The following is a 24,201-nucleotide window of genomic DNA, read 5'->3' as shown; positions in this document are numbered from 1 at the left end:
AATAAAAAATAGAGGAAAAAAAAAGAAAGAAGAAAAAAGAAAAAATGAGAAAATAAAAAAAAAAGATTCAAAATGAAAACCTGAAAAGGATGATTTGGGTAGAAAAAGATCTAGGTCAAATGGTTCACATTGATGGAAGATCAAAGACATCTGAAGATCCCTCGAAAATTGGGGCAAAGTTCGCCAAGCTCAAAATGACTTTAACAGTAAATGGAATGACTTTTTAAAAGAAAATCCTAAATTAATGTTCAGAATTGTTTGAATATTCATCGTTTGGACATACCATTCATCCCAATGATGTGTATCCAATTTATTTCCTTTTTCATTTGTTTTGTACCAAAATAGATCTTCATTGATTATCTTTACCATAATTCACCTTGTGTTCTCTTATTGTTACATCCCTAGAATAAATCAAGAAAATGTATGAGTGCATTATATTTGTCAAGAATTGAAATGATGATGAATGAATGACAATGTGCATAAAAACGGTCATGCATTCCTTTAAAGAAAAATCTAAGATGATGGTGGCAACAAAATGAAGAAATGGTAAAAACTTAAAAGAAATGATTTGAAAGGACATATGATGTGATCAAATGGAGAATATGATGATGGATTGGATAATAAAATGAAAATGGGGAAAATCTTGAAAAGTGGTATAATTAAGTGATGAATATATGGATATATTGGTCGATATAACCTATGAGTTATGATTAAGTGATGAAAATGATATGGGGCAATAGACGAAACTAGTGCTTAGAAGCTTATGAATGATGACCAAGTGACAGATGATGAAATTTGTCTTGAAATGGCTAGTATTGAGAAGCTTATGAACGATGACCAAGTGACAGATGATGAAATTTATTTTGAAATGGCTAGTATTGATAAGCTTATGAACGATGACCAAGTAACAGAAGATGAAATTTATTTTGAAATGGTTAGTGCTGATAAACCTGGCATGTGGGGTAATAGGTAAAATTTATTGGTACTGAGAAACCTCCAGATGGTGATCAAGTAATGGAAACAATGATGATCAGTTGATGAAGCTTGTTCCAAAATGTTGAGAAGCTAAATAAGGGGAGAATATGAGATTGTAGGGTTTTGAGGACCGTATTCTATAATTATTTAGGATTTCATGACATTATTGACATTTGTATTACATGCAACATGTTGGCATCATTGCTTAAATAGTACATTCACATAATTTGATGTTTGGACATGCATAGCATTATAAGAATCTAGGTTGTTGCATTTGCATAATTAAGAAGTAATGTGCGTCTTTGATCATGACGTTCATTCATGCAAAATTTTGGGTCATTTGAAAAGAAATTATGAACCTTTTGATGAAAATTTTTGAATTTCAAATGAGAATCTTTGAATTTCAAATGAGAATCTTTGAATTTCAAATGAGAATCTTTGAATTTCAAAGAAAAATCTTAAAGTTTTAAGTTCCAAAGGAAAATCTTTAATATGTGAAACTCCAAGATTTCTTGAATGTGAATCTTTAAATTCGAATGAAAATCTTTGAGTTTCAAATGAGAATCTAGGTTGTTGCATTTGCATCATTAAGAAGGTATTTGCATATTTGATCATGACATTTATTCATGTAAAATTTTAGGTCACCTGAAAGGAAATTGTGAACCTTTTGATGAAAATCTTTGAATTTCAAAGAAATATCTTAGACCTTTAAGTTTTAAATGAGAATCTTTGAGATATAAAACTTTAAGGTTTATCGAATGAGAACTTTTGAGCTTGAATGAGAAACTTTGAATTTTTGGATAAGAATCTCCAAAATTCAAATAAGAATCTTTAAAATGTAGATGCGAGTCTTATAATTTGCAACTGCGAATCTTAAGATCTTGCAAATTTGAATTCTTATGAAACTAAAATTTTGAGAATCAAATTTCAGTGAATTCCTGTGAAGATGAAAGGTTCTTGTGAATATGAACCTTTAATTTGCAAACTCAAATTATGAATCTTTGAGTTTCCATCAGATATGATTTATGACTCATTTGAAAATGATTGTCAATGAGCCATTTATTTTTAAAAAGTTATGTTGCCTCTGTTTAGAAGAGCAATTTATTTTCTAAAGTTATGGTGCCTCTATTTAGAGGAGCAATTTAATTTTCAAAATTGTGGTGCCTTTGTTTAAATGAGCTTTGTTTATTTTTCAAAGTCATTGAGCCTCTGTTTAGAGGAGCTTTATTTATTTTTCAAAGTCATTGTTCCTATGTTTAGAGGAGCATTTATTTTTCAAAGTCGTTGAGCCTCTGTCTAGAGGAGCTTTGTTTATTTTTTAAAATCATTGAGCCTCTATTTAGAAGAGTTTTATTTATTTTTCCAAAGTCATTAAGCCTCTATTTAGAGAAGCTTTGTTTATTTTTCTAAAGTGGTTGAGCCTCTGTTTAGAGGAGCAATTTATTTTTCAAAGTTGTTGAGTTTCTGTTGTTGAGCCTCTACTTAGAGGAGCTTTGATCAAAATTTTAACCAAAAAAAAAAAAGAAAAAAAAGCAAAAAAACAAAGTCAAGTTGAGTCTTAAATGGGTGTTTACGTCTTTGCACAATTCTTATTTCACAAAAAATGTGCAAAGAGGGGTAGCTATAGACACCCTATATTGTCCAGGGTTCTTTGTCAATCGAGACTAATCTAAGCTCGGTTGTAGGGATTTTTATTTTAAATTTTTTTATTTTTGTATTTATGATTTTTTTGGTGGTCTATTTATTGTTTAATTTCTTTTTCTTTCTCCATTATCTGATTATTTAAAAAAAAAAAAGCTGAAACAATGAGATTAGGATTGGTGCTAATTTTTAGCTTTGGATGATAATCAGAATTGCACTAAAACTAAATCATATAGTTTTATAAATGATTGCAATTTATAGCAAGAAGGACGGCATCAGCAACAGGGAGGTGATGAAGGTTAAGTGACCAAAGAAGAAACCCAAACATAAACTAAGAAAAAAAAAGGTATAAGAGAAGAAAATTTGAAAGAATGGGATACGAGTTTCCTGGAGGAACTTATCTAAGTTGAAGAAATCGCTCTTTCTTGTTCTTCTATTAACCAAAACAACCCTTATTCTTCCTTCTGTTTACCACCTTTGCCACGGCCACCACCACCAACATCATCACATCATCAACACCTACATTTTTCGCCGTCATCTCGCACTGATTCCCTCAGTTACTCACCTCCCAGAGAACCGTTGATTTCGGTGGGGCCTTAAATTCCAAGGGCATTTTTGCTAAATGCGCTACTCCTTTGACTCCTATGTGGCTAGTTTGCGATTTTGAAAACGCTAAGAATTTTGAGATTAAGTGCTTAAAGAAAGAGTTGGGACATGTTTCAAAGCAGCTAGTGAAACTGGAATGAGAGTGTTCACAGCTTAAGAAGGAAAGAAATAAGGAAGATCAGCTTGCATTTGTGGATTCAAAGAATGAGGTGAACGTTGCTAATTTAATGGGTCGAGGATTGCAAACTTAGAACATAGAATCCCTATTGCAGCTCATCATAAGGTTATCCAAAAATTTCCAAATGCAAAAGCTTTTGATGATCAGGTTGGCCTGAATACAGCTAAGTTAAGTTGTAAGGAAATTGGAGTTCAGACAAATCTAAGTGCTTGTCTTGATCTTTCTAAGAAGTTGCATGACATCTGGGATTTGCCAAGTGACCAAAAGTTTAGAAGAAATCTGATAGCCAAGTTGTTTGCAGTTTGTTCCACAGATATTGACATCCTGTTTAGGTTCATTAATATGAACTCACCTTCCAAAACAATGGAACCACAGGTATTCAAGAGCTCTTTTGATAAGGCTTTGTAGAGCTCTGTGCATCCTGTTCTTAGTTCTGAAGCTGTAAAAGTATCTTGTTTCTACTCTTCTTTGACTAAGATCAGTAGTGGAATGTTGCAATTGAAGGCTCTATTTGAGTCGTTGTTTGGTCTCTATAGTGTTGAAAATGCAGTTATTGCTTATAGATCGCTCCATATACTACATGTCTTGCTGAAGCATCTTTTGACTTTTGAAAGGAATCCTGAAGCAAGCAATAAAAAATGGCAATAAGAGTACAGAGATTAAGGAAGGATCACAGGAAAAAAAAAATTGAAATCCACGGCACCACCAATTCCCATCAAGCTAATTTTGTTGTCGTCTCCACCTTGCCATCCTTCCATCATTGATAATTCACCCCGAAGTGGTTCATTTCATCTCTTAACTAGTCTTCATTCTTTGAATGGTATCAAGATCTTCAATCCAAATGGCTCGTAAAAAGATCAGAGAGTACGATTCCAAGAGACTTCTGAAAGAGCACCTCAAATGCCTAGCTAATATTCATCTCCAGATTTACTCTGCCCAGGTGACACAATCCACTGATTCCACTCAGTTAGTAAACCAAGAACCATGGTTTCCATCTACTAGATTGGTTGTTAAGCCAGATATGTTGTTTGGGAAGCGTGGAAAGAGGGCTTGGTTGCTCTCAATTTAGATCTTGCTCTAGTTGTTGAATTCGTCAAAGCACGGCTTGGCATTGAAGTTAAGATAGGTGGTTGCGAAGCTTTTATAACCACTTTCATTGTTGAACCTTTTGTCCCCCATGAAGAAGAGTATTACTTTTCAATAGTCTCTGAAAAGCTTGGCTCAACCATTAGCTTTTCAGAATGTGGAGGCATCAAAATTGAAGAGAACTGGGATAAGGTTAAGACCATTTTCCTTTCATCTGAGAAACCTATGACCCTCAAGACGTACACGCCATTGATAGCTACATTCCCTTTTAAAGTTCGAGGAAAGATTGGTGACTTCATCATGGCTATCTTTTCTGTCTTTCAAGATCTCGATTTCAGCTTTATGGAGATGAATCCATTTACGCTGGTGAATAGAGAACTATACCAACTATATGAAGGGAGAGTTGGATGACACTGCTACATTCAAGAACTTTAATAAGTGGGGTAACATAGATTTTCCCCGGCTTTTTGGAAAAGCCTTGAGCCCAACAGAAAGCTTCATTCATTCATTGGAAGAAAAGACGAGTGCATCCCTGAAATTCACTATTTTGAATCCAAAAGGGCGTATCTGGACAATGGCTGCTGAAGGTGAGGAAATTTTCTTAATTTTTTGCTAAAAGTATTAGAGTCAATTGAGAATAATTTCCAACAATTAATTACTTGGTAAATTTTTAAGGCTTATTGGATAACACAAAATTAAGCTGGTACCATCATTCGATGGGCGTTGTGAGGGTGCTATAACCTTTTTCACACGTAATCGTACTCTCGAACTTTATTTTGGTTAGTAGACCTGAACCTATTCTTTTAGGAACCCTTAGGCTTAGGTGTTTCTTAAAAAGATAGATTCTTTAGGTGGTCAATCGCACCTAGATAAAAAAGATTGGTGGCAATTCCTTCAAGTCAATTTCTAGCGATAGATCCCCGAATTTAGACGTTATGGCAATATGAGTAATTTTAATACGAACATGACATTAATATTTAAATAACATGAATAACCTAAATATAAAATCGATACGTTTATTATATTCGTTACATGCTAACTAATACATTTAAAATTATTTTGTTTAATATAACTCAAGTAATGTTACTCGACACGACACGATTCGTATAATTAAACATAAATAGCACGATTAGATGTGATTAATTAATTTATTTAAAAAATATTATTTAAATTAGTATTTAAACAAAAAATTATTTAAAAATTAAATATTTATAATTTATTTAAATATTAAAATGATACGATAAATATGATTATTAATTTATTTAAAAAATAAATTAAAATAATTTTTATAGTTTATATGTTATATATGCTTACATGAATAATATCATATCTTAAATATGTCATCACTATTTGACACAAATAAGATACAAATAATATCATGTTTTAATCATGTTGATATGATTAAAATAAAAAATATAATTATATTAAATTTATACATAATTTTTTATATTATTTTATATTATATTATCGTATCATATTTAAAATTATCAAATTTATTTAATAGGAAACTTACAAAATCTAGACCTGACACCTCAAATCAACAGCAGTAGAATTTACAGTAGGACAACATCAACCTAAAGTCAGAAAAGGGATAAAAAAAAAAAAAAAATTAGCCGTTACAACCATGCCACAATAATTTCAAAACGACCAACTCCCGCTTTAGTTAAAGAATCTGCAAAAACATTAGATTCTATAAATCTGACAATGCAGAAAGCCCCCAAGTGATCCGTCCGAGGTAGAAAATTCCAAAGTTCGACAATCTGGTGTCCTTTGCACACCTGGTAAAGGCACCAACAGGGCTAGATTTAATGGTTAAATTACCTCCTACATACATTCTTAGTCCCACAAAAATCTCCAAGGCCGTTTGAATAACTATTAACTCAGCATGTCTCTTTGATAGCTAATAACATCTCTAAGGCCTTTGTTAGCTACTTTGTTGAAAACCCCAGCGACAAACCAATTTTCAACAAGGGTTTCTCAGCCCTAAAATATCCTCTCATACTGCTCTCTTCACCTTTGTCTAACAAAAGCAAAGCCACTGCAAACCACGCAATTGCATCCCTAAGTTATCCATCTCCCTTGAACCATCAAAATCGACAATTAACACTCGTTTATTAATTAATGTTGTTTAAATACTTGAATCAAATGTTGGTGCGAGCCAATCCTAATGAGCTAAATATTTTAAAGCCCAAAGATTGAGCACTTAAGCTTGTTTAATAAATAAATTTATTTTTTGTTTACATCTTTTACTCTTTTCAATTTTAGAATATTAATAAAATATTATTTTTATTCTAAATAAATATATTTGAATAAAAAAACATGATTGTCTAAAAAACTTGTTTTGAATAGAAAAAACATGATTATACAAATCGTCTTAACTTTTTAAATAAAAAATTTATGATTGTTTGTTTATTATAAATAAATATTTTTATATGACCAATTTCACTGATTTTAATTTAAAAAGTTTTAAGATTTTATTATTCCTATAGTTATAATTACTTTTAAATTAATATTAATATTTTTTATGCATCAAAATCATATTTCTTCATTCTTATTATTTATATTTTCTAAAATTTTTCTAACGTAAGCACCCCCACTATTCTAACAGAATATCAATCTCGCATCTAGAGACCCACCTACTTCGCCCTTGTCCTTACTTATTTGCCTCCATTTCCTTCAATTTCTCCACTTGTGTTCGTGTCATCACGTGTCAAATTTGTGTTAAATATAAATTTATTTTTTAAAAAATTTATTTATAATTTTTATTAACATTTTAAACTATAATTTTACATCTTCTTCTGTATTATTTTTATATCCTTTTATCATATCAACGTATTTAAAAGTACCGAATCTTTTTTTTTTTTTGGGAGGGATAGATAATCAAACTTAACTGTACTATGTCAAAACAAAGTTTGCGCACACAAAACATTTCCTTCTTTATCTGCATCTCTAGCTTATTTTTTTACTTTGTCAGTACAAGTTGATGCTATTATCGAATCTAAAGTCTAAACGGGGTTGAACAATGAAGAATTCACACAATCTATGTTTGCCTTGCTTTGAATGCCAAACCAATCACCGAAGTGATACATTCGTTGAACACATCTTGTCATTGCCATTGCAGCATTGGCAAATCCAACCGGAAGAGAATGATGTGCAATAAACTTGTTTAACTTTTTCCATGAATCACTTACTAAGCCTTTTATGTGAGCTCGTGCTTCTTCTTCAGACACCCCTTCTTGAATCATGTGACATTGGATTGAATTTGTTGTCTCGCCTCTTTCCATCTCCATCTTCAAAATGGTCCAATAATATCAAGTTAGAAGAAGTTTTTTTTTTTTTTTTTTTTTTTTGCAATGAATTGTATTTTATTCATTCTGAATGGATAAAAGCTTTCCCCCTTGTTTTTGACTGAAATATGTGAAACTGATATCTGAGATTTGATTCTTTCTAAGAAAGCTAACTAATTAAGACATAGCTTATTTAATGTTTTTGCTATTTACTCCTTATTTTTTAATAAAAAATGAATAGAAACCGAAAAGCAAAAACTAAATAATGATTAAAAAAAAGGCAAAATAACAAATAAAAAAAATCGATCAAACAAAATCTAAAAATATCTCACAATTTTCATGCACTAAAGTGATGTTTGAAAGTGACTCTGTTAGCGATTAATCAAGTTTTTGGGAATAGGACGTGATTATTGAAGATATCAATGAAATGACTAAGGTTAAAATAAGGTATTTGCCAACATTCATGTGATTTGTTAACAGAGTATGAAATTTTTAATTTTATTGGTAAGAGTTTAATTCTAGCACCATCGACCCGTGCAGTCCCTTGGCTTTTTTATTTTATTTTATTTTTTTATAAAAAAGGCTTTTCAATAGAATAAATAGCGATTTGCATACCTTGGAAGTTGTTAAATCATCCAAAAGTCGGGCGATTAAGGAAGGCCAATAAAATAACTCAGATTCATGCCAATGCTCGAAGAATTGTAATGGAAAATTACGATGTGATTTGGAATCCTCTAGCACTCCAAGGAATGCGTAGGCCAAGCCTACAGAAATGCCGATTGAGATCCATGCATTTTTAAAATATTCATCCAAAGTAGGCATGTATCCACCATTATGCCATCCTGCTTCTACATGCAACGATCTTGAATAACACACCCACTGCAATAATTATAATTAATTAAGAGAAATCATAATTAGCAATATCATTAATAAAGAATAATCATAATTAAATAATAATTGTTTTTTAATTAACAAAAACTTTATTAGTTTGGTAAAAATTAAAAAAAAAAGATGTATTTGGTGTTAGCGTGTTGAAATGAATTTAATATGATAATTTTTTTATTTTATACATGTTTAACTTAAAACAGATACGATACGAATACATAAATTATCAAATAATGATTAATCATGACATTTAATTTTAAAAGAGATCAACTTATATTATTTGTGATGTTATTTTTATAAGATTACGTTATTATATTTATTAATATTATATATATGCAAGTATATACTAACAAAAAATTCACACAAAATTATAAATGTTATCGATCAATAAACAAATATATAAATAAAAACATCAAATAAATAATTTTATTAAAAATTATGAGTGACAATCTTTTTATAAATAAATCAAATGTTAAGCAACATATTTTCATAAAAAAAAAAAAGAATATATCTTTCAAAAAGTAAAATTAAAGCTTTGAAATTAAAAGTTAAGTGATTTCTAACAATTTACAAATTGATGTCCAGTGATATAAAAGAAATAGATAAAAAGTAGAACTAAAAGTGAAGAAGTTGTAATTTGTTAAAAAAAAAAATTTTGATAATTGGTTAGAGATTTGGAGTTTTGTTGAGAAAATTGGGAGTCAATTTAATTTTTTTTTAAGTTTACATGATTGTAATTTAACCTTATGATAAATTTATTGATTTTAAGGATGTTTAAGTAATGATTTATGAGTATAATAAATAAATAAATAACAATATAATTTTCATCCTTTTTACAATACATAAAAATAGACTGAGACTACAAATAATAAATAAAAAAATTATAAAATTTTAGTTTGAGACTTTCAAGAAGCAATTTAAATTTATTTAATATAAATAAATATATGTATAGACCCACTAAGAGGATTTTTAAATTTTAAAGGGGGCCAAGGCTCCCTCTGGCTCCTTAACTAATCTGTCATTGTTATCAAGTCTAAAATTGCCTTTTAGAGTATATTAAAAAAGTTAATAATAAAATAATGATAAATAAAAAGGCATGTGGTAATAGTTTAATTCTTGTAATATTGGAGTATGATTAAACACTATGCAAAAGGTATATAAAATAAAAGTCCTTTACTTAGTTAATTACAACTTGTATTTCATAATTGGCTAGCATTGTATTCCTACCTGATCCTTGATATAGGGTAGAATATCTAAGCCAAGATCATTTGAGGCATCCTCGACCATTTCGTTGACATGGTTGTACATGGCTGAGTAGCATACTTTCATATACTCTGGAAGTTCCTCCATAGCCTCAAGATCCCACCTGCAGCGCAAAATTTTTTTGGCATATATGGTAAGGTTGTTTTGTTGATACTTTTATTATTTAATTTTTAGTTTTGAAAAATTAGTATAAAACAAAAGCGAAGGAGGACTAATAATATCATATACTATCGATTTAAAATTGACAAATAATAAAAATATAATATCAATTATATAACATGATTGATCCATATAGCAGTAAAATCTTGCGTTTTACATCTAAATTTTATATATTTTGTGTAAAATAATTATTCAAAAGCAAATAAACCCTTAATATTTTTGTATGAAATTAAAGTTATGAACTTTTATTTTGTTATAATTAGAACTTTAACAGTATAAAATAATCAACTTTTTTAATTGATTGATTTAATTTGTAGAAAATACTTAAATTTATTTGGATAAGTTAAATGACAAATATTTTAAAAAATATTATTTTAAAAATTCTATCAATTTGATATTAAAGATTGAATGAATATAATTACATTAAAATAAAAGTTTATAGTCTTAATTTTTTGTAATAAAAAATCGAGAACTTGTTTGCTTTTTTAAGTAAAGTTTGAGAGTTTATTTGTATATTAAACCAATATAAAAAATATCAAATAAATAGAGTCTAAGTTAATTGTTAGGAAAATTTGAAGTACATATAAATAAAAGTTAAATCTGAAAGTTAATTACCTATTCACTGCATTTGTATATGCATCAAGCTCATCCATTGAACCATAAATGTCATATACATCATCTAAGACTGTTGTCAAACTTCCAAATTTTGTGAGGTTCCTCCTGCATTTGTAGAATTGTGGCTCTGGAACACTCCCCGTTGCCCAAAAATAACACTCAACCATCCGATCTCGTGCGAATGGTAACTTTTCCTTGATGTTCAAGTCCTTCCACCACCTGTATCAATTGTAATAATACTTAACCCTATGTACGTAAGCTAGCCTTATTTGTAATGAAATTTTTAGATGTCCACCTACTATATTAAATTTAATTATTTAATAAATTTCAAGAGAAATTAACAAATCTATTTAACTTAGACCTTTTTATAATCTAATCAACGTAAGTATCTCCAGGCTTTATTTGTGTTTAATTCTCTCCCTAATTGATTTTAAAGATGTACTCTTCATATTGATATGATATATTTAAAATTTTACTTGATAGAAAAAAAGAAAATTCCTTTTTTTTTTATAAGTTTGAACTGTAACACTTTTTCTTATAAAAAGTTACAAAAAAAAGTAGCAAGTGCTAAAGTGATTATATATATAGAAAAATTTATAAAACTAAAAAGTTTTACAACGTGTAAATTAATCCCTTTCTTTTATTTATATATATATATATATATATATATATATTGAGGATAAATCTCACTCTGCGAGCTCCTTTAGCTCCTTCAGGTAAACCGACTGCAAGAGATTGAAGTCCAACTTAGCAAGTTCGAGCAAAAGGAAGTTCCTTTTAGCATCCTTTTGGTAGATACTGATGAAGTTTCGAGCTTCCATTCTAGGCAGCCTCCAATATATTGGAACGTGAAGCGATTCTTTTACTTGCTCCGCTAAATCATTCTCCAACTTCTCCATTACTAATTTTAGATGTTTAGTGCTAAACGTTTGGGCCTCATCTAAAACATCTTCTCCATGCTGCCCAAGGTATGAAGCTTCGTACAAGCTCAACAGCCCATCTACATCTTCTCTTAAGCTGTCTTTGAACTTCCCATCACTGTCCATGAACTTGTTAAACACATCTGCTTTTTCACCATGAGCAAGTTTATACATTAAATAAAAAATATTAATGGATAATTTATGATAGTCATTAAAATTTGTACAATCTGGAGTTGCGTAGTTTGATAGTCATTATACACATAGTAATATTGTCGGGAATATCTTCAGGCTTTTGTCTGTCAATCTCTTTTTCAAACAATCGTAAGGGCACATTCCCTCATACAGGCCTAATGCGTTAGGATTTTTTGCTTGGAATGTTTCTCGCAAGAAATCGAATCTTTGGTAATTTGACAAGGAAAGGGAGGTTCTCTCCTTAGCAACCAATTCCGCTTATAGTAATTGTTCATTAATATTGTCGCCAAGTATACACCCTAAATCTCATAACTTGAGACTTCATCTTAGAGACAGGGATGGATCCAGGGAGCTAAACCCACTGAAATCCTGAAAATTAATTTTAACCATTATGAAGTTACTCAAAATTTTAATGATTCTTGTATTTTGCCCTCATTAAAATATCAAAAAGTAAGTAAAATTATTGGAAATAAATCCAATTTATTTATTTATTTGTTTCAGACCCCATTAATTGTAAAAAAAAAAAAATACTTAAGTGTGAGTTTTTTATAATATTGAAAAGTATATGGATGTATTAAAAAATAAAAAAAAATTAGTAAAATAATGCTTCACAATATAAATATAAAGTTATTATACTAATATTATTGATAATTAATGTAATAAATTTGTCTTCACTAAGTATAAATTCTAGATACATCCCTGCATAGAGATCTCAAATTTGAATGTCGAAATAATGGGACGATGGAGATTTATAAGATGAAACAGTGTTACTTTCTATTTTGTAGCTCAAAATCGATTAATAATTTTTGAAATAGTTACCTGAGGTAATGAAGAAACCATTCTCACGCAGAAGCCGAAATTGCAGTGCGACAGTGTAGAGATCACAGGGAATATTCGGATTAACATGATCAAGAACCTCGTTTATCTCTTTTGCAAAATGTTTCGCCACTCCCAATCGTTGTATTGTATTGATGAGATCTAATTTTTCTTCAGTTTGATTTAAGGATGTCAACAAACACCTAGCAGCTTGCTTCAGCTCCTCCAAACGACTGCCATGACTCTCATACTGCAAAACTAGCCAGAGATAGATAACGTTCCACAAATGAAAAGCAAAGTTTATGCTTCAAATGAAACACTTACAGTATATAGAGGGCTAAAGGACTTGATGAGTTCAGGGTCCCAAACAGTCGGAAGGTAACCGGCGGATCGCCGTTGAGTCACTTGCACTACATTGAAGTCCATAACTGTTGTCAAGTATATAACAATATAACTGGCTTTTGCTGCCTGCTTATTCTTACTTGTGAGCTACATGGGGGTATTTATATGCAATTTAGGCAAATAATACTATTTGTTAATATTTAATTTTGTTCGAATTAATCAAAATAAATCCATAATTACATTTGTGATTTTGATATGTCTAATTTAAATTCATTCAGATATTTTAATCATGTTTATTACATATTAGGTTCAATTATATATATTATTTTATTAATTAATCATTAAAAAAATCATTAAAAAAGTATAAAAAAAAAAAAAAAGTGCTGTGACACTAGTAGAATCGGTAAAGAACTAAAATCCAACAATCTGCCAACCCATTTTTCATTGCCAATCTTTTGAAAAAATATTCCTCAATCCCAAATTTTCTAAGATTTAATTTCCTATTCAACCCTATAAATCCAACTTCCAAAAATTCAGAAAAAGACAGAAAGAATGATTGGTAGAACAGAGGCAATTGACGGAAAAAAGAAAAAAAAACCTACCCTACCCTTCTGCCTGGATCGATCCAAGACCTACCAACACCCAAAATCCAACCATCTGCCAACCCATATTTCATTGCCAATCATCTGCCTATATCAAATTTTGTCAAAATTTGTAAAAAACTAGGAACTGTTGATCCCTTCAGCTCCGTTCGTTCCGAACTCGCGAGCGAAGTTTTGGCATGTCAAGTCTCTTTTCTTTCAACTCCGCTCGGTAATCTCTCATGGCTAATATAGGTAGGTCCAGGGCTAGCTAGTGTTCAGAAGTCACTTAAGAGATTGAATATGGGTCCTATTAGAATAGGCTGTAGCCGCAAAGAGATAGAGATTCGCATTCGGGAAGGGTAGACGGTTTTGCGCTTGGACCAAGATTATTCCCTCTGGATCGATACGATAGAGACCAGTTCGCGTCAATAAGGCATAAGACCCCTTTTAGGAGAAGTGATTTGGGGCACCGCCTCGATTTGTATTATTAGTACAAGACAAAACTTTTGGTGGTTTTGAAAAAATATTCCTCAATCCCAGATTTTCTAAGATTTAATTTCCTATTCAACCCTATAAATCCAACTTCCAAAAATTCAGAAAAAGACAGAAAGAATGATTGGTAGAACAGAGGCAATTGACAAAAAAAAAAAAAAAAAAAAACTACCCTACCCTTCTGCCTGGATCGATCCAAGACCTACCAACACCCAAAATACAACCATCTGCCAACCCATTTTTCATTGCCAATCATCTGCCTATATCAAATTTTGTCAAAATTTGTAAAAAACTTTTGGTGGTTTTGAAAAAATATTCCACAATCCCAGATTTTTTAAAATTTAATTTCCTATTCAACCCTATAAATCCAACTTCCAGAAATTCAGAAAAAGACAGAAAGAATGATTGGTAGAACAGAGGCAATTGACAGAAAAAAAAAAAAAAAAAAAACTACCCTACCCTTCTGCCTGGATCGATCCAAGACCTACCAACACCCAAAATGTAGCCATAAAATTTGAAGCTGCATGTCCGAGGAGAAGCAAAAAAAATATTTAAAAAAAACCAGAAAATAAAAAAACTTGATCTAGGCATTTTGGGATTTCTTTTTGGAAACACTAATTGAAGGAAAGTGTTTAAGGGATTGAAAGGATCGTTTTGGCATTTTTTGGAGTTGCCAAAATTTGAAAAAATTTAAATTTTTTGGTAATTGATTGAATTTTTCGGTCATAAGAATCTAGTAAAACGGCAAGAATCTGAAAATTTTTTGCATTTTTCGATGTTGATTAAAATTTTCAACGATTACACGACAGCGACCAATTGGAAACTGGGTTTACATGATGATCGTTGAAGGATATCAGTTTTTTTAAAAAGAAGCTCTAAGGGAAGAGAGTGAGAGAAAAAAGGAAAAAATTAAAAAAAAAAAGATTTCAAAGGCCTTTAAATAGGCTGCCAAATTGATATTGCTTTCGGCATCCATGCCCAGTGGATCGATCCATGCTTTGATTCAATCTGTTTGCAAGTTTTTTTTTTTTTATTTTCTGATTTTATTTTTTTATTTTTGTTATTTTGTTGATTTTTTATTTGTTTTTGTAATTAGTTAAACAAATTAAACAAAAAATAAATAATTATTACTTTTCTAAAAGAAATGAGTAATAATTTTAATAACAACATAAAAATCCAAATTAAATAGTAATTTTTAGTAAAAATTAATAACAAAAAAATGAAAATGGTGATGAAGTCCTAAAAAATAATTATTAATGAAAATTGAAAGGGTTCTAGTTTTCCTTAATTTTTATAGGTAAAAAATATTTTTTAAATTTCACCAGATAATTTAAGAAATTATTATTGTTAGAAATAAATTTTTTTACAATGAATAAATTAAAAATAGTAGATTATTCGGATAACTATTTTTAAATGTAATTTAAAAAAAAATTAAAAGAGTTTAATTTTCTTTAATTATTATAAGTAAGAATATTTTTAGATTTTACCCAAAAGTTGAGATAATTTAAAAATTATTTTTATTAAAATAAAGATTTAATTTAATAACCAAAATAAATAAATAAAATATTTGCTTGAATAAATCTTTTGAACGAAAAGTTTTAAGAAAAATTGGAAGAATCTTATTTTCCTTAATTATTATTAAAGAAAAATGATTTTTTGAGTTTTGGAATAATTTTAAAATCAATTTTATAAATAAAAGTTACATTTAAATACCATATAATAATAAATAGGTGTAAACACCATTTTTTTTTAAAATTTTTATTTTTATTATTTAAATTTTTTTTTCTTCCCATTTCCGCGTTTGTCTTCTTCTTCCTTCCTTTTTCTTCATTCTTATCCGATTCAAATCTAGTGCATTAAATGCACAATCCCTAAAGTCCAAATTCACTGCCGCTAATCGTCAACGGCCGACCGACAAGCCGTCAATCACGGACGGCAAGCATGATTTCTCGTTGAAAAAAATGGGATTCGAATCTCAGAAGATCTGGGATTTGAATCCCAAAAAGTTCTATAAATAGAGCTTATCATTTGCGAACAGAGGACGACCAGAGGGAGAACGGAAGCAAAAAAAAATGACGAAAAAAAAAAAGGCAGATTCTGTTGAAATTCTACAGAAACACAAAAAAAAAAAAGTAAAATCATAGTCCCCAAGCAGGGGAACCCAGCGCCAGAAAAGCCACCTGCACCAAAAAAAAAAAAAGAGATCAGTCGATTCTGTAAAAAAAAAAAAAGAAAGGAGATCGAAATTTTGAGCCCCGATTTACGTCGATCGGGGCTGTTTCTGGTGAAACGGACACCAGATCTGGAAAGATCTCGTTGAGAGGAGTTTCTGGGAGCATTTTGGCATTTTCTGCTCACCGACAACCACCGCCGGCGGTGACCCAGTCGGCGACTGGCGCGGCGGTCCAGCGGCCGGATGGCGACAGGCGGAGCTCTCCCCCCAGAGCTTTCTCTCCCTCTCTCTCTCTACTTTTTTTTGTTGAAACGAAAGAAATGAACCCAAAAAAAAAATATTCAGATATATATAAAAAAGCAAAACTCAAAACGACGTCGTTTTGGGCATAAGGCCAAAACGACGCCGTTTCAAGCTCAGAGGACCCGTGCGTGGACCGAACCTGACCCGAGATCTGCGCGACCCGAACCGTCGGCCCGCCTCAGCCAACCTCCAGTCGGTTCAGACGAACCGCCAGTGAACCAGTCGAATCGTTCTTGAACCGAACCGAGCGCCGGTCTGAACCATTCCTGAACCGAACTGTCGAATCGAACCGATCGTTGATCGGATCATTGACCGGTTCGGTTCAGGTAAAAAAAATTTTTTTTTATTTTTTTATATATTATTTTATTAATATTTATGCATATTAAAATACCTATATTTGTTAGACTAATTGATGAAATTGTGGTTAAATATTTTTTTTATATATAATTATGTTAATTTTTAGAATAACCTTTAAAAACAATAATATAAAAAATAAATTTAATAATAATACTAAAGTAATAAAAAAATGAAAGAAAAAGAAATTTTTACCCGACGATAAGATTCAAAGGTATTCCGAGTAGTGATGCCTACGAAATCTCTAAGTGAGAAGATTTTTTTTAAATACTACCAAAGTATTGGAGTATTTATAAAAATTTTTCAATACAATAAATTTTTTTTAAAAAATAGTAATAATAAATAAAAATTGATTAATATATTAAAATATAAGTAATAAAAATATGAAGAAAAGACATTTAATCCAATGATGGGATTCTAAAAGTATTCCGAGTAGAGATGCTTTAAGAAATCTCTAGGTGAGAAGATTTTTTTATAAAATATTACCAGCGTATTGGAATATTTATAAAAAATCTTCAATATGATTAAATTCCTTTTTTTCTTCAAAATTTCATTTTTAAATAAAAAAATTAATAAAATAATTAATAAAATTTTTTAATGAGAATAAAATGTGTGCATAAACATAAAAATATTTTGCATGGCATGCATGACATAATTTCTTACAAAAAATAAATTTAGATCTCCAAAGTTGAGATTCTAAAAGTATTCCGAATAGAGATACTTTAAGAAATCTCTAGGTGAGAAAGAGTTCTTTTAATGTTACCAACGTACTGAAACATTTTAAGAATTATTTCAATAAAAAGGTTTTGATTTATTTTTCTCGAGAATAATTTTTTTTTTAATAAATAAAAATCAAAGAAATTATTTTTTGAATATTGAAAATAAGACTGTTTGTATCAAAATCAAAGGATAACACGTTGTTAATTGGTACCATTTTTTAACGGGCGTTGTGGGGGTGCTAATCCTTCCCCATGCGTAACCGACTCCCGAACCCAGATTGTTTCGCAGACCGTAAAGTTATCTTTTTAATAAATTTTAATTAATTTTAAGATTTCATTAAAAGGATATGTTTTAATAGGTGGCCAATCGCACCTAGCCAAAAAAAGATTGGTGGCGACTCCGTTATTTTTTATTTCGTTTCCAAATTCGTTAGGTGGACACAAAACCGTTACGACAGCTTGGCGACTCCACTGGGGATGTAGCCTTTTGTTTTTTAGAGTCAAGCCAAAATTAACTACTTGTTATCCTTAAATTTTGATTTAAATAGTCTTAATCAAATTCTTAAATTTTTATTCTTCGTTTTTAGTAAAAAAAAACAAAACAAATCAAAAATAAAAAGAAAAAAATTCACACACATTTCTCTTACTATGCCTCTTATGTTTTATTTTTTTTTATATATTACTGTCAATAAATTAGGATATATTTGCACACAATGGCACGATGCATCTCATACATGAGCTCTATACCCGGACTCCGTCCTTTATAGGAGGAAGTAAAGTACCTATTGCTCTCGTGAGGTGATAACCTCCGCAATGGCAAGCGAAATACTTCCACTCGAATTGAACCCTTTCTGTTAGTAGCCTGTAATGGGTGAGGATTGGGATGCCTTACTAGTCCAATATGGATGACAGTGAGGAATAATTTGGGAACCTTTAGACCCTGTCAATCCAAACCCAACATATAATAAGCCTAGGAAACCAGCCTTATGTAGAGCTCCATCCACTTTCTTGTAGAAAACACCTAAGAATAAAAGTTGTGTATAATACAAAACAAAACAAAACAAACAAAAAAAATCTCAAAAAAAAAAAAAACAAAAAAAAACAAAAAATGTTTTTTTTAAACCATCCTCACATTAACTCAATTTTGTTTCTTTTTCTTTTTGCATTAATCATATCATACAGTTTTGCATCGAGATATTTACTCTAGGACATTTCTCCCAAGAAGTTTTCATGGATCCCATAGAACTATAGATTTGTTCATCCTCAGTCAGTGTGCCATGTGAGTCGTATAATGAAGTACATGTTTGGTCGAAAGAGGCTCAACAAAAGAACGGAGATTGTTTGCCTACTAGTTATGTGTCTAAGTTACCCGAGAAGGTGCATTTAGATCTCACACAGAATGATTTAAAAGAGTTAGCTGCTGTCTGGGGTCAGTTAAGTGAAGAAAGAAAAGAAAGCTTTTACAAAAAGTATGGGCAGATTGCATCCCTCATTTCAGTAGTGGTTGATGAACAGCTGGTCAAAGCAGCTATACAGTTTTGGGATCCATCCTATAGATGCTTCACTTTTAATCAGAAAGATTTGGTGCCAACCATCGATGAGTATTTGATTTTGCTCGGGATAGAACTACAATGTCCAGATAAAGTATTTACCCGAAAGCCAAAATCAGGTTATCGCAAAAAGTTAGCCAAGCTTATGGAGGTTAAAGTAGAAACCATTGATTCCTTTGTGAAGTCTAAAGGTGAACATCTCGGCATTCGTTGGGACTTTCTCCGAAATTTCATTCAGGAGCATTTGGATAATGATCAAGGTATGGATGTGTTTGCTCTAGCATTGTATGGCATGGTAATCTTTTCAAAGACTTTAGGTTACATTGAGATAACTGTGGTAGACTTTTTCGAGCAAATTAAAACCCAAGCAATTAATCTCGCTCCAGCAGTCCTAGCCGAAACCATCAGGTAATTGAATTTCTGTCGACGAAATGGGAAAGGATGATTTATAGGATGTGCATCTCTATTATACGTATGGGTCAGAAGTCATTTCAAATGTGGGAAGAGTGTATTTTCGAAACCATATCTTCAAAATAAGGCACCACTCGAAGAGCTTTGCAAAAGCCAATGGCTGACATTAAAGACTAAGGAAGAATGGGTCCTTTTCTTGCGAAGGATTACTGGGGATGAAATCGAATGGATGGTGCCTTGGATGCCTCGTGTGCCCTTGTTGTATCGTGGAGGAAATGAGCCATGGATTCCGTTATTAGGGCTATGAGGTGTTGTAAGTTACGCTCAGTTTGTTCCTACTACTCATGGCCTGGTCTAAGTAGAATTCATTTATGGGAAATCGAATCCATCAAGAACCTCGGAACAGTTGATCCAAGCATGAAAGAGAACACAAAGAATGAGGTTAGGGCCTCTCATCGATAAAGTCACTTCTGACTACCAAATTTGGAAAACAATGCGGCCTAGAGACATAATACTCCCTCCTGATGATAGCTCATATCAATTGGTTAATCTTTCAGAAGAGGTGCAATTATCAGAAGTTGAGCTTATCAAGAAAGAATTAGAAGCTGAAAAAGAAGAAATAAGAAGAGAAAATTTGAGACTTCGTGAGAAAGTAGGGCAATTAAAATATAAAGCGGAGGTACAAAAGAGCAGATTAGAAAAAGTCATAAAAGAGCGAGATTTGGCTAATAGTGACTTGAAAGATCTACACCAAGAAAATAAGAGGTTACGAGTTCAATTCAAAACTAAAAAAGTTACCAAGTCTTACCTTGGCCGACAACGTGAAATGGATGAGCTTCGAGAGGGAATAAACCAATGGAAGGGCAAAGCTCAAGAAAAGCAAGAGGAGACCACCAGAATTTCTCAAGAATGTCAGAATTGGAAGAAATTATACTCTACAACCTCAGCAAGATTGGTGGAATGCCAAAATGAAAAGAAAAGATTAAAAGTCATGCTCGTAAAAGAGAGAAAAAAGCACTTCAAAGTATTGAATGAAAAAGAATCGCTTCACCAGGTGATCCAAGGGTTAGAGATACAACTACAAGACCACAAAAGCCGTATTTCAACAATGATAGATGAGTGGCATAGAAGGGAAAAAGATTGGATTTTCACATGTGATTTAGAAAGGGATGCTCATATGAGATAGAAGGCAGAAAACTTAGGGAGGCAACAATACATAGAGCACTTAACTAATTAAGTTTGCAAGGCAGTGAGGAAAGCATGGGAGATGGTTGAAAAGGTAAAAGCATTAAGAAGAGAAGTCAATCCCATAGGAGAATATGGACAGCGTCTAGTGAACTTTCTAGATGAGGCGAAGGACTATTACGAGCAAGTCAAATGCTTTTATGGAGATAACTCTAGGATGATAAATCCTATGTAATAAAATTTGTATGGATCAATAAAAATTTCTAATGTTGAAATTCGTCCAAGACAAATATCTCTCACTTGCATTCATGCATCATATACATCATTTTTCATAAAATAAAATTTTTAACACATAGCATTCTAATTTTTTTTCTCTTTTTTTTTCTTTTTCAAAATAAAAACTTTGTGGTAATAAAGGTTCAAGAATAGCTCGCCCATCAAAAATTTCGGCCCAACCTACTCGTCATTCATACAATACTAGGATACAGACAAGAATCATGGAGCAAGAACAGACCAGTCGATTTGAGAGAATTGAGAAAGCTCAAGAAGAACTAAGAGGGGATCTTAGCACAATAATGGATATGCTCAGGAAACTTGACAAAGGAAAAGCAGTGGAAGAAAATCCTAGCTTTCAAGAACAATCGCCAGATATGGTAGATCTTGTCTATCCTCCAGGGTTTGAGCCACGACTGAACCAACCTTCACAAGGATCTAGAGTACCAATTCCTACTCCTAGTGGATATCCTAATCCTTATCCAGGAATGACATCCACACCTGCTTCAGGACAATTTCAAAATTTTGTTAATCCCATTATGATGGAAAAACCACCTGAGCCAATCTTAGTTCCTGATTTGGATGATCCCAAGGAAAGAGAAAAGCTAAGGATGCAGACACCTAAAAAGGTAGAAGATACCAATGCCCGGGAGAAGATGAAGTTATTGGAAGAAAGGCTTAGGGCTGTAGAGGGAATGAATTTTTATGGCTCCACAGATGCGGCTGACCTTTGTTTAGTTCCAAATGTGATAATTCCACCTAAATTCAAGGTCCCTGAATTTGAAAAATATGATGGCACAAAATGCCCAATGACCCACATCACCATGTATTGTCAAAAGATGGCAGCATATGCTCGAGATGAGAAGTTGTTAATGCATATATTTCAATATAGTCTTATGGGTTCTGCAGCTAGATGGTATGTCCAGCTAGATAGGACTCATATTCGTTCTTGGAAAGAGCTTACAAAGGCATTCCTTACACAATATCGGCATGTCACGGATATGGTTCCAAATCGTCTGTCTCTTCAAAGCATGGAAAAGAAAGTAACTGAAAACTTCAAGGAGTATGCACAAAGATAGAGAGATGTGGTTGCACAAGTTCAACCTCCTCTCACTGAGAAAGAAATAATTGTTTTATTTGTGAACACCTTGAAAGCACCGTACTATGAGAGATTGATAGGCAATGCAACCAAGAACTTTACAGATATGGTGATATCAGGTGAGATCATTAAAAATGCCATAAAAAATTGTAAGCTCGATACGGGAGAGACAAGTGGAGTAAGAAAAGGTGGAGCTCCCAAAAAGAAAGAGAATGAGGCTCGAGCAGTGAACTATATGGGGCAATAATTCAGAGGTTTCACACCTTATCCTACACTAGTATACCAGACCCATTACCATTCTGTAAACCACGTTACATCCATCCCTCATTAATATTAACCATACCAGTCATTACCACAACCAGCTTATCCATCTCGTTTTCAGCCATCCTTTCAGACACCCACCTACAATCGTCCTGCTGCACCTATCAGACTAAGATGGAAACCTAGTCCTAATATTGGTTTAAGAGCCCCAAAAAATACCCCAAAAAAAATCACTTTTGATCCCATTCCCATGATATACACAGATTTGTATCCCAGACTTGTTGAGAAACATCTGCTTGCTCCTGTTATCATTGAACCTATGAAACCTCCGTTTCCCAAATGGTATGACCCCAATGCACATTGTGATTATCATTATGGGAATCCAGGTCATTCCACTGAGAACTGTACTGCTTTGAAACGTAAAGTGCAGGGGTTAATCAATGAAGGAGTATTAAATTTTGATACTAGCCAACAAGGGACTCCAAATGTCAATAGGAACCCTCTACCAAATCATACCAAACCATCATTAAATGCTTTGGTTGATGGGCAAACAAGCCATGTGAAAAGAAAAATAGAAGAGGTCAAAACTTTTATGGCTAAAGTGTTCGAAGTATTGGTCAAAGCTGACATGTTAAAGCCAATAAAACCTCAAAATTACTCTGAAATAATTAACTCAACTGAAAGTTGCAATTATCACAGAGGTGTTCTGGGGCATTCTATCGAGAATTGTCAACAATTCCGTCAGGAGGTGCAAAAATTAATGGATGAAGGTCGAATAGAGTTTTACCAAGAGAGAAAAAAATTGGTGAAAGCTGAAGTGTCTACCACTGATTCAAAGAATAAGTTTGTACGTAGACCGGTAACTATCTATTATGATGAGAAGCCAACATCAAAGCTAGAAAAGCCTGTCTCTCGACCAGTGGTGACAATTAAAGTTTTTGGCCCTTTTTCATATTAGAATGATAAAGCAATACCTTGGAAGTATAATTATGATGTCGTAGTTAACCCAGATACTACCAACATAATGGGTGTAGGAGGCATAACTCGAAGTGGGAGGTGTTATACCCCAGAAGCTCTAAAAAAAGCTAGAAAAGAGAAAGCCAAGGTAAGAGAAGAAAATGAAAGTCAGAGTGGTCTTGACACAACCTTAGAAAAAGAATGGCAGAAGCCAGTATCTGAGAGTGAAGCAGGTGAATTTTTGAAGTTAATAAAACATAGCGAGTATAGTGTGGTAGAACAGCTTAACAAGATGCCAGCTAGAATTTCACTATTGTCATTATTGCTCAGTTCAGAGTCACACCGTAATGCTTTGCTGAAAGTGCTAAATCAAGCATATGTGTCTCACAATGCTTCTGTTGAATATGTGAACAGCTTGTTGGCAATCTGACGATTTCAAACTATATCTCTTTCAGTGATGAAGAGATTCCTCTTGAAGGTAGAGGAAGTACCAAGGCTCTTTATATTACTGTAAAATGTAAAAGTCATATAATGGCTAAGGTTTTGATTGATAATGGTTCATCCATCAATGTTATGCCCGTGACTATTTTGGTAAAACTCCCTGTTGATGGATCTTATATGAAACCTAGTCATATGATAGTGAGAGCTTTTGATGGAACCAGAAGAGAGGTGCTAGGAGATATAAAAGTGCCATTGCAAATTGGCCCATGCATTTTCAATGTGAAATTTCAAGTTATGGACATCTCTCCTTCATATAGTTGTTTATTGGATAGGCCGTGGATCCATATGGCAGGTGTTGTTCCATCCTCATTACATCAAAAAGTCAAATTCATTGTTGAAGGGAAGCTAACATGTGTGACAGAAGAAGAAGATTT

The 24,201-nt window shown here is 32.1% G+C and overlaps 1 protein-coding gene and 2 pseudogenes across 1 annotated transcript; 2 read left to right on the top strand and 1 right to left on the bottom strand.

The window, feature by feature from the left end:
• Positions 1 to 763: 763 nt before the first annotated feature.
• LOC149511573 (protein SENSITIVE TO UV 2-like) lies at positions 764 to 3,808 on the top strand (annotated as a pseudogene).
• Positions 3,809 to 4,217: 409 nt separating this feature from the next.
• LOC111276372 (ATP-citrate synthase alpha chain protein 2 pseudogene) lies at positions 4,218 to 5,228 on the top strand (annotated as a pseudogene).
• A 2,149-nt stretch (positions 5,229 to 7,377) lies between these two features.
• Positions 7,378 to 13,153, bottom strand: LOC149511572 (putative terpene synthase 9). Its single transcript, XM_089754790.1, has 7 exons — positions 12,948 to 13,153; positions 12,627 to 12,873; positions 11,386 to 11,758; positions 10,696 to 10,914; positions 9,886 to 10,024; positions 8,389 to 8,652; positions 7,378 to 7,776 (listed from the first exon to the last, which is right to left on the bottom strand). The coding sequence occupies exons 1-7, from the start codon at positions 13,047 to 13,049 to the stop codon at positions 7,492 to 7,494; spliced, it is 1,629 nt and encodes a 542-aa protein (XP_089610916.1). The 5' UTR covers positions 13,050 to 13,153; the 3' UTR covers positions 7,378 to 7,491.
• Between the last annotated feature and the right edge of the window lie 11,048 nt (positions 13,154 to 24,201).

The sequence above is a fragment of the Durio zibethinus genome, chromosome 25, assembly GCF_047325235.1.
Source record: "Durio zibethinus cultivar Kanyao isolate XHJ-2024 chromosome 25, ASM4732523v1, whole genome shotgun sequence".
Taxonomy (NCBI): domain Eukaryota; kingdom Viridiplantae; phylum Streptophyta; class Magnoliopsida; order Malvales; family Malvaceae; genus Durio; species Durio zibethinus.
Note: the sequence above shows the minus strand (reverse complement) of the source record. Positions and strands in the feature narration are given on the sequence as shown.

Excerpts from the sequence above, each read along its gene's own strand:
- LOC149511572 (XM_089754790.1), bottom strand. The coding sequence starts at position 13,049 with ATGGACTTCAATGTAGTGCAAGTGACTCAACGGCGATCCGCCGGTTAC. Across the intron at positions 10,915-11,385 it reads GAGCTAAAGGAGCTCGCAGA|GTGGTGGAAGGACTTGAACA; the intron begins GTGAGATTTATC and ends CAATTGATACAG. Across the intron at positions 10,025-10,695 it reads TATACAAATGCAGTGAATAG|GTGGGATCTTGAGGCTATGG; the intron begins GTAATTAACTTT and ends TTTGCGCTGCAG.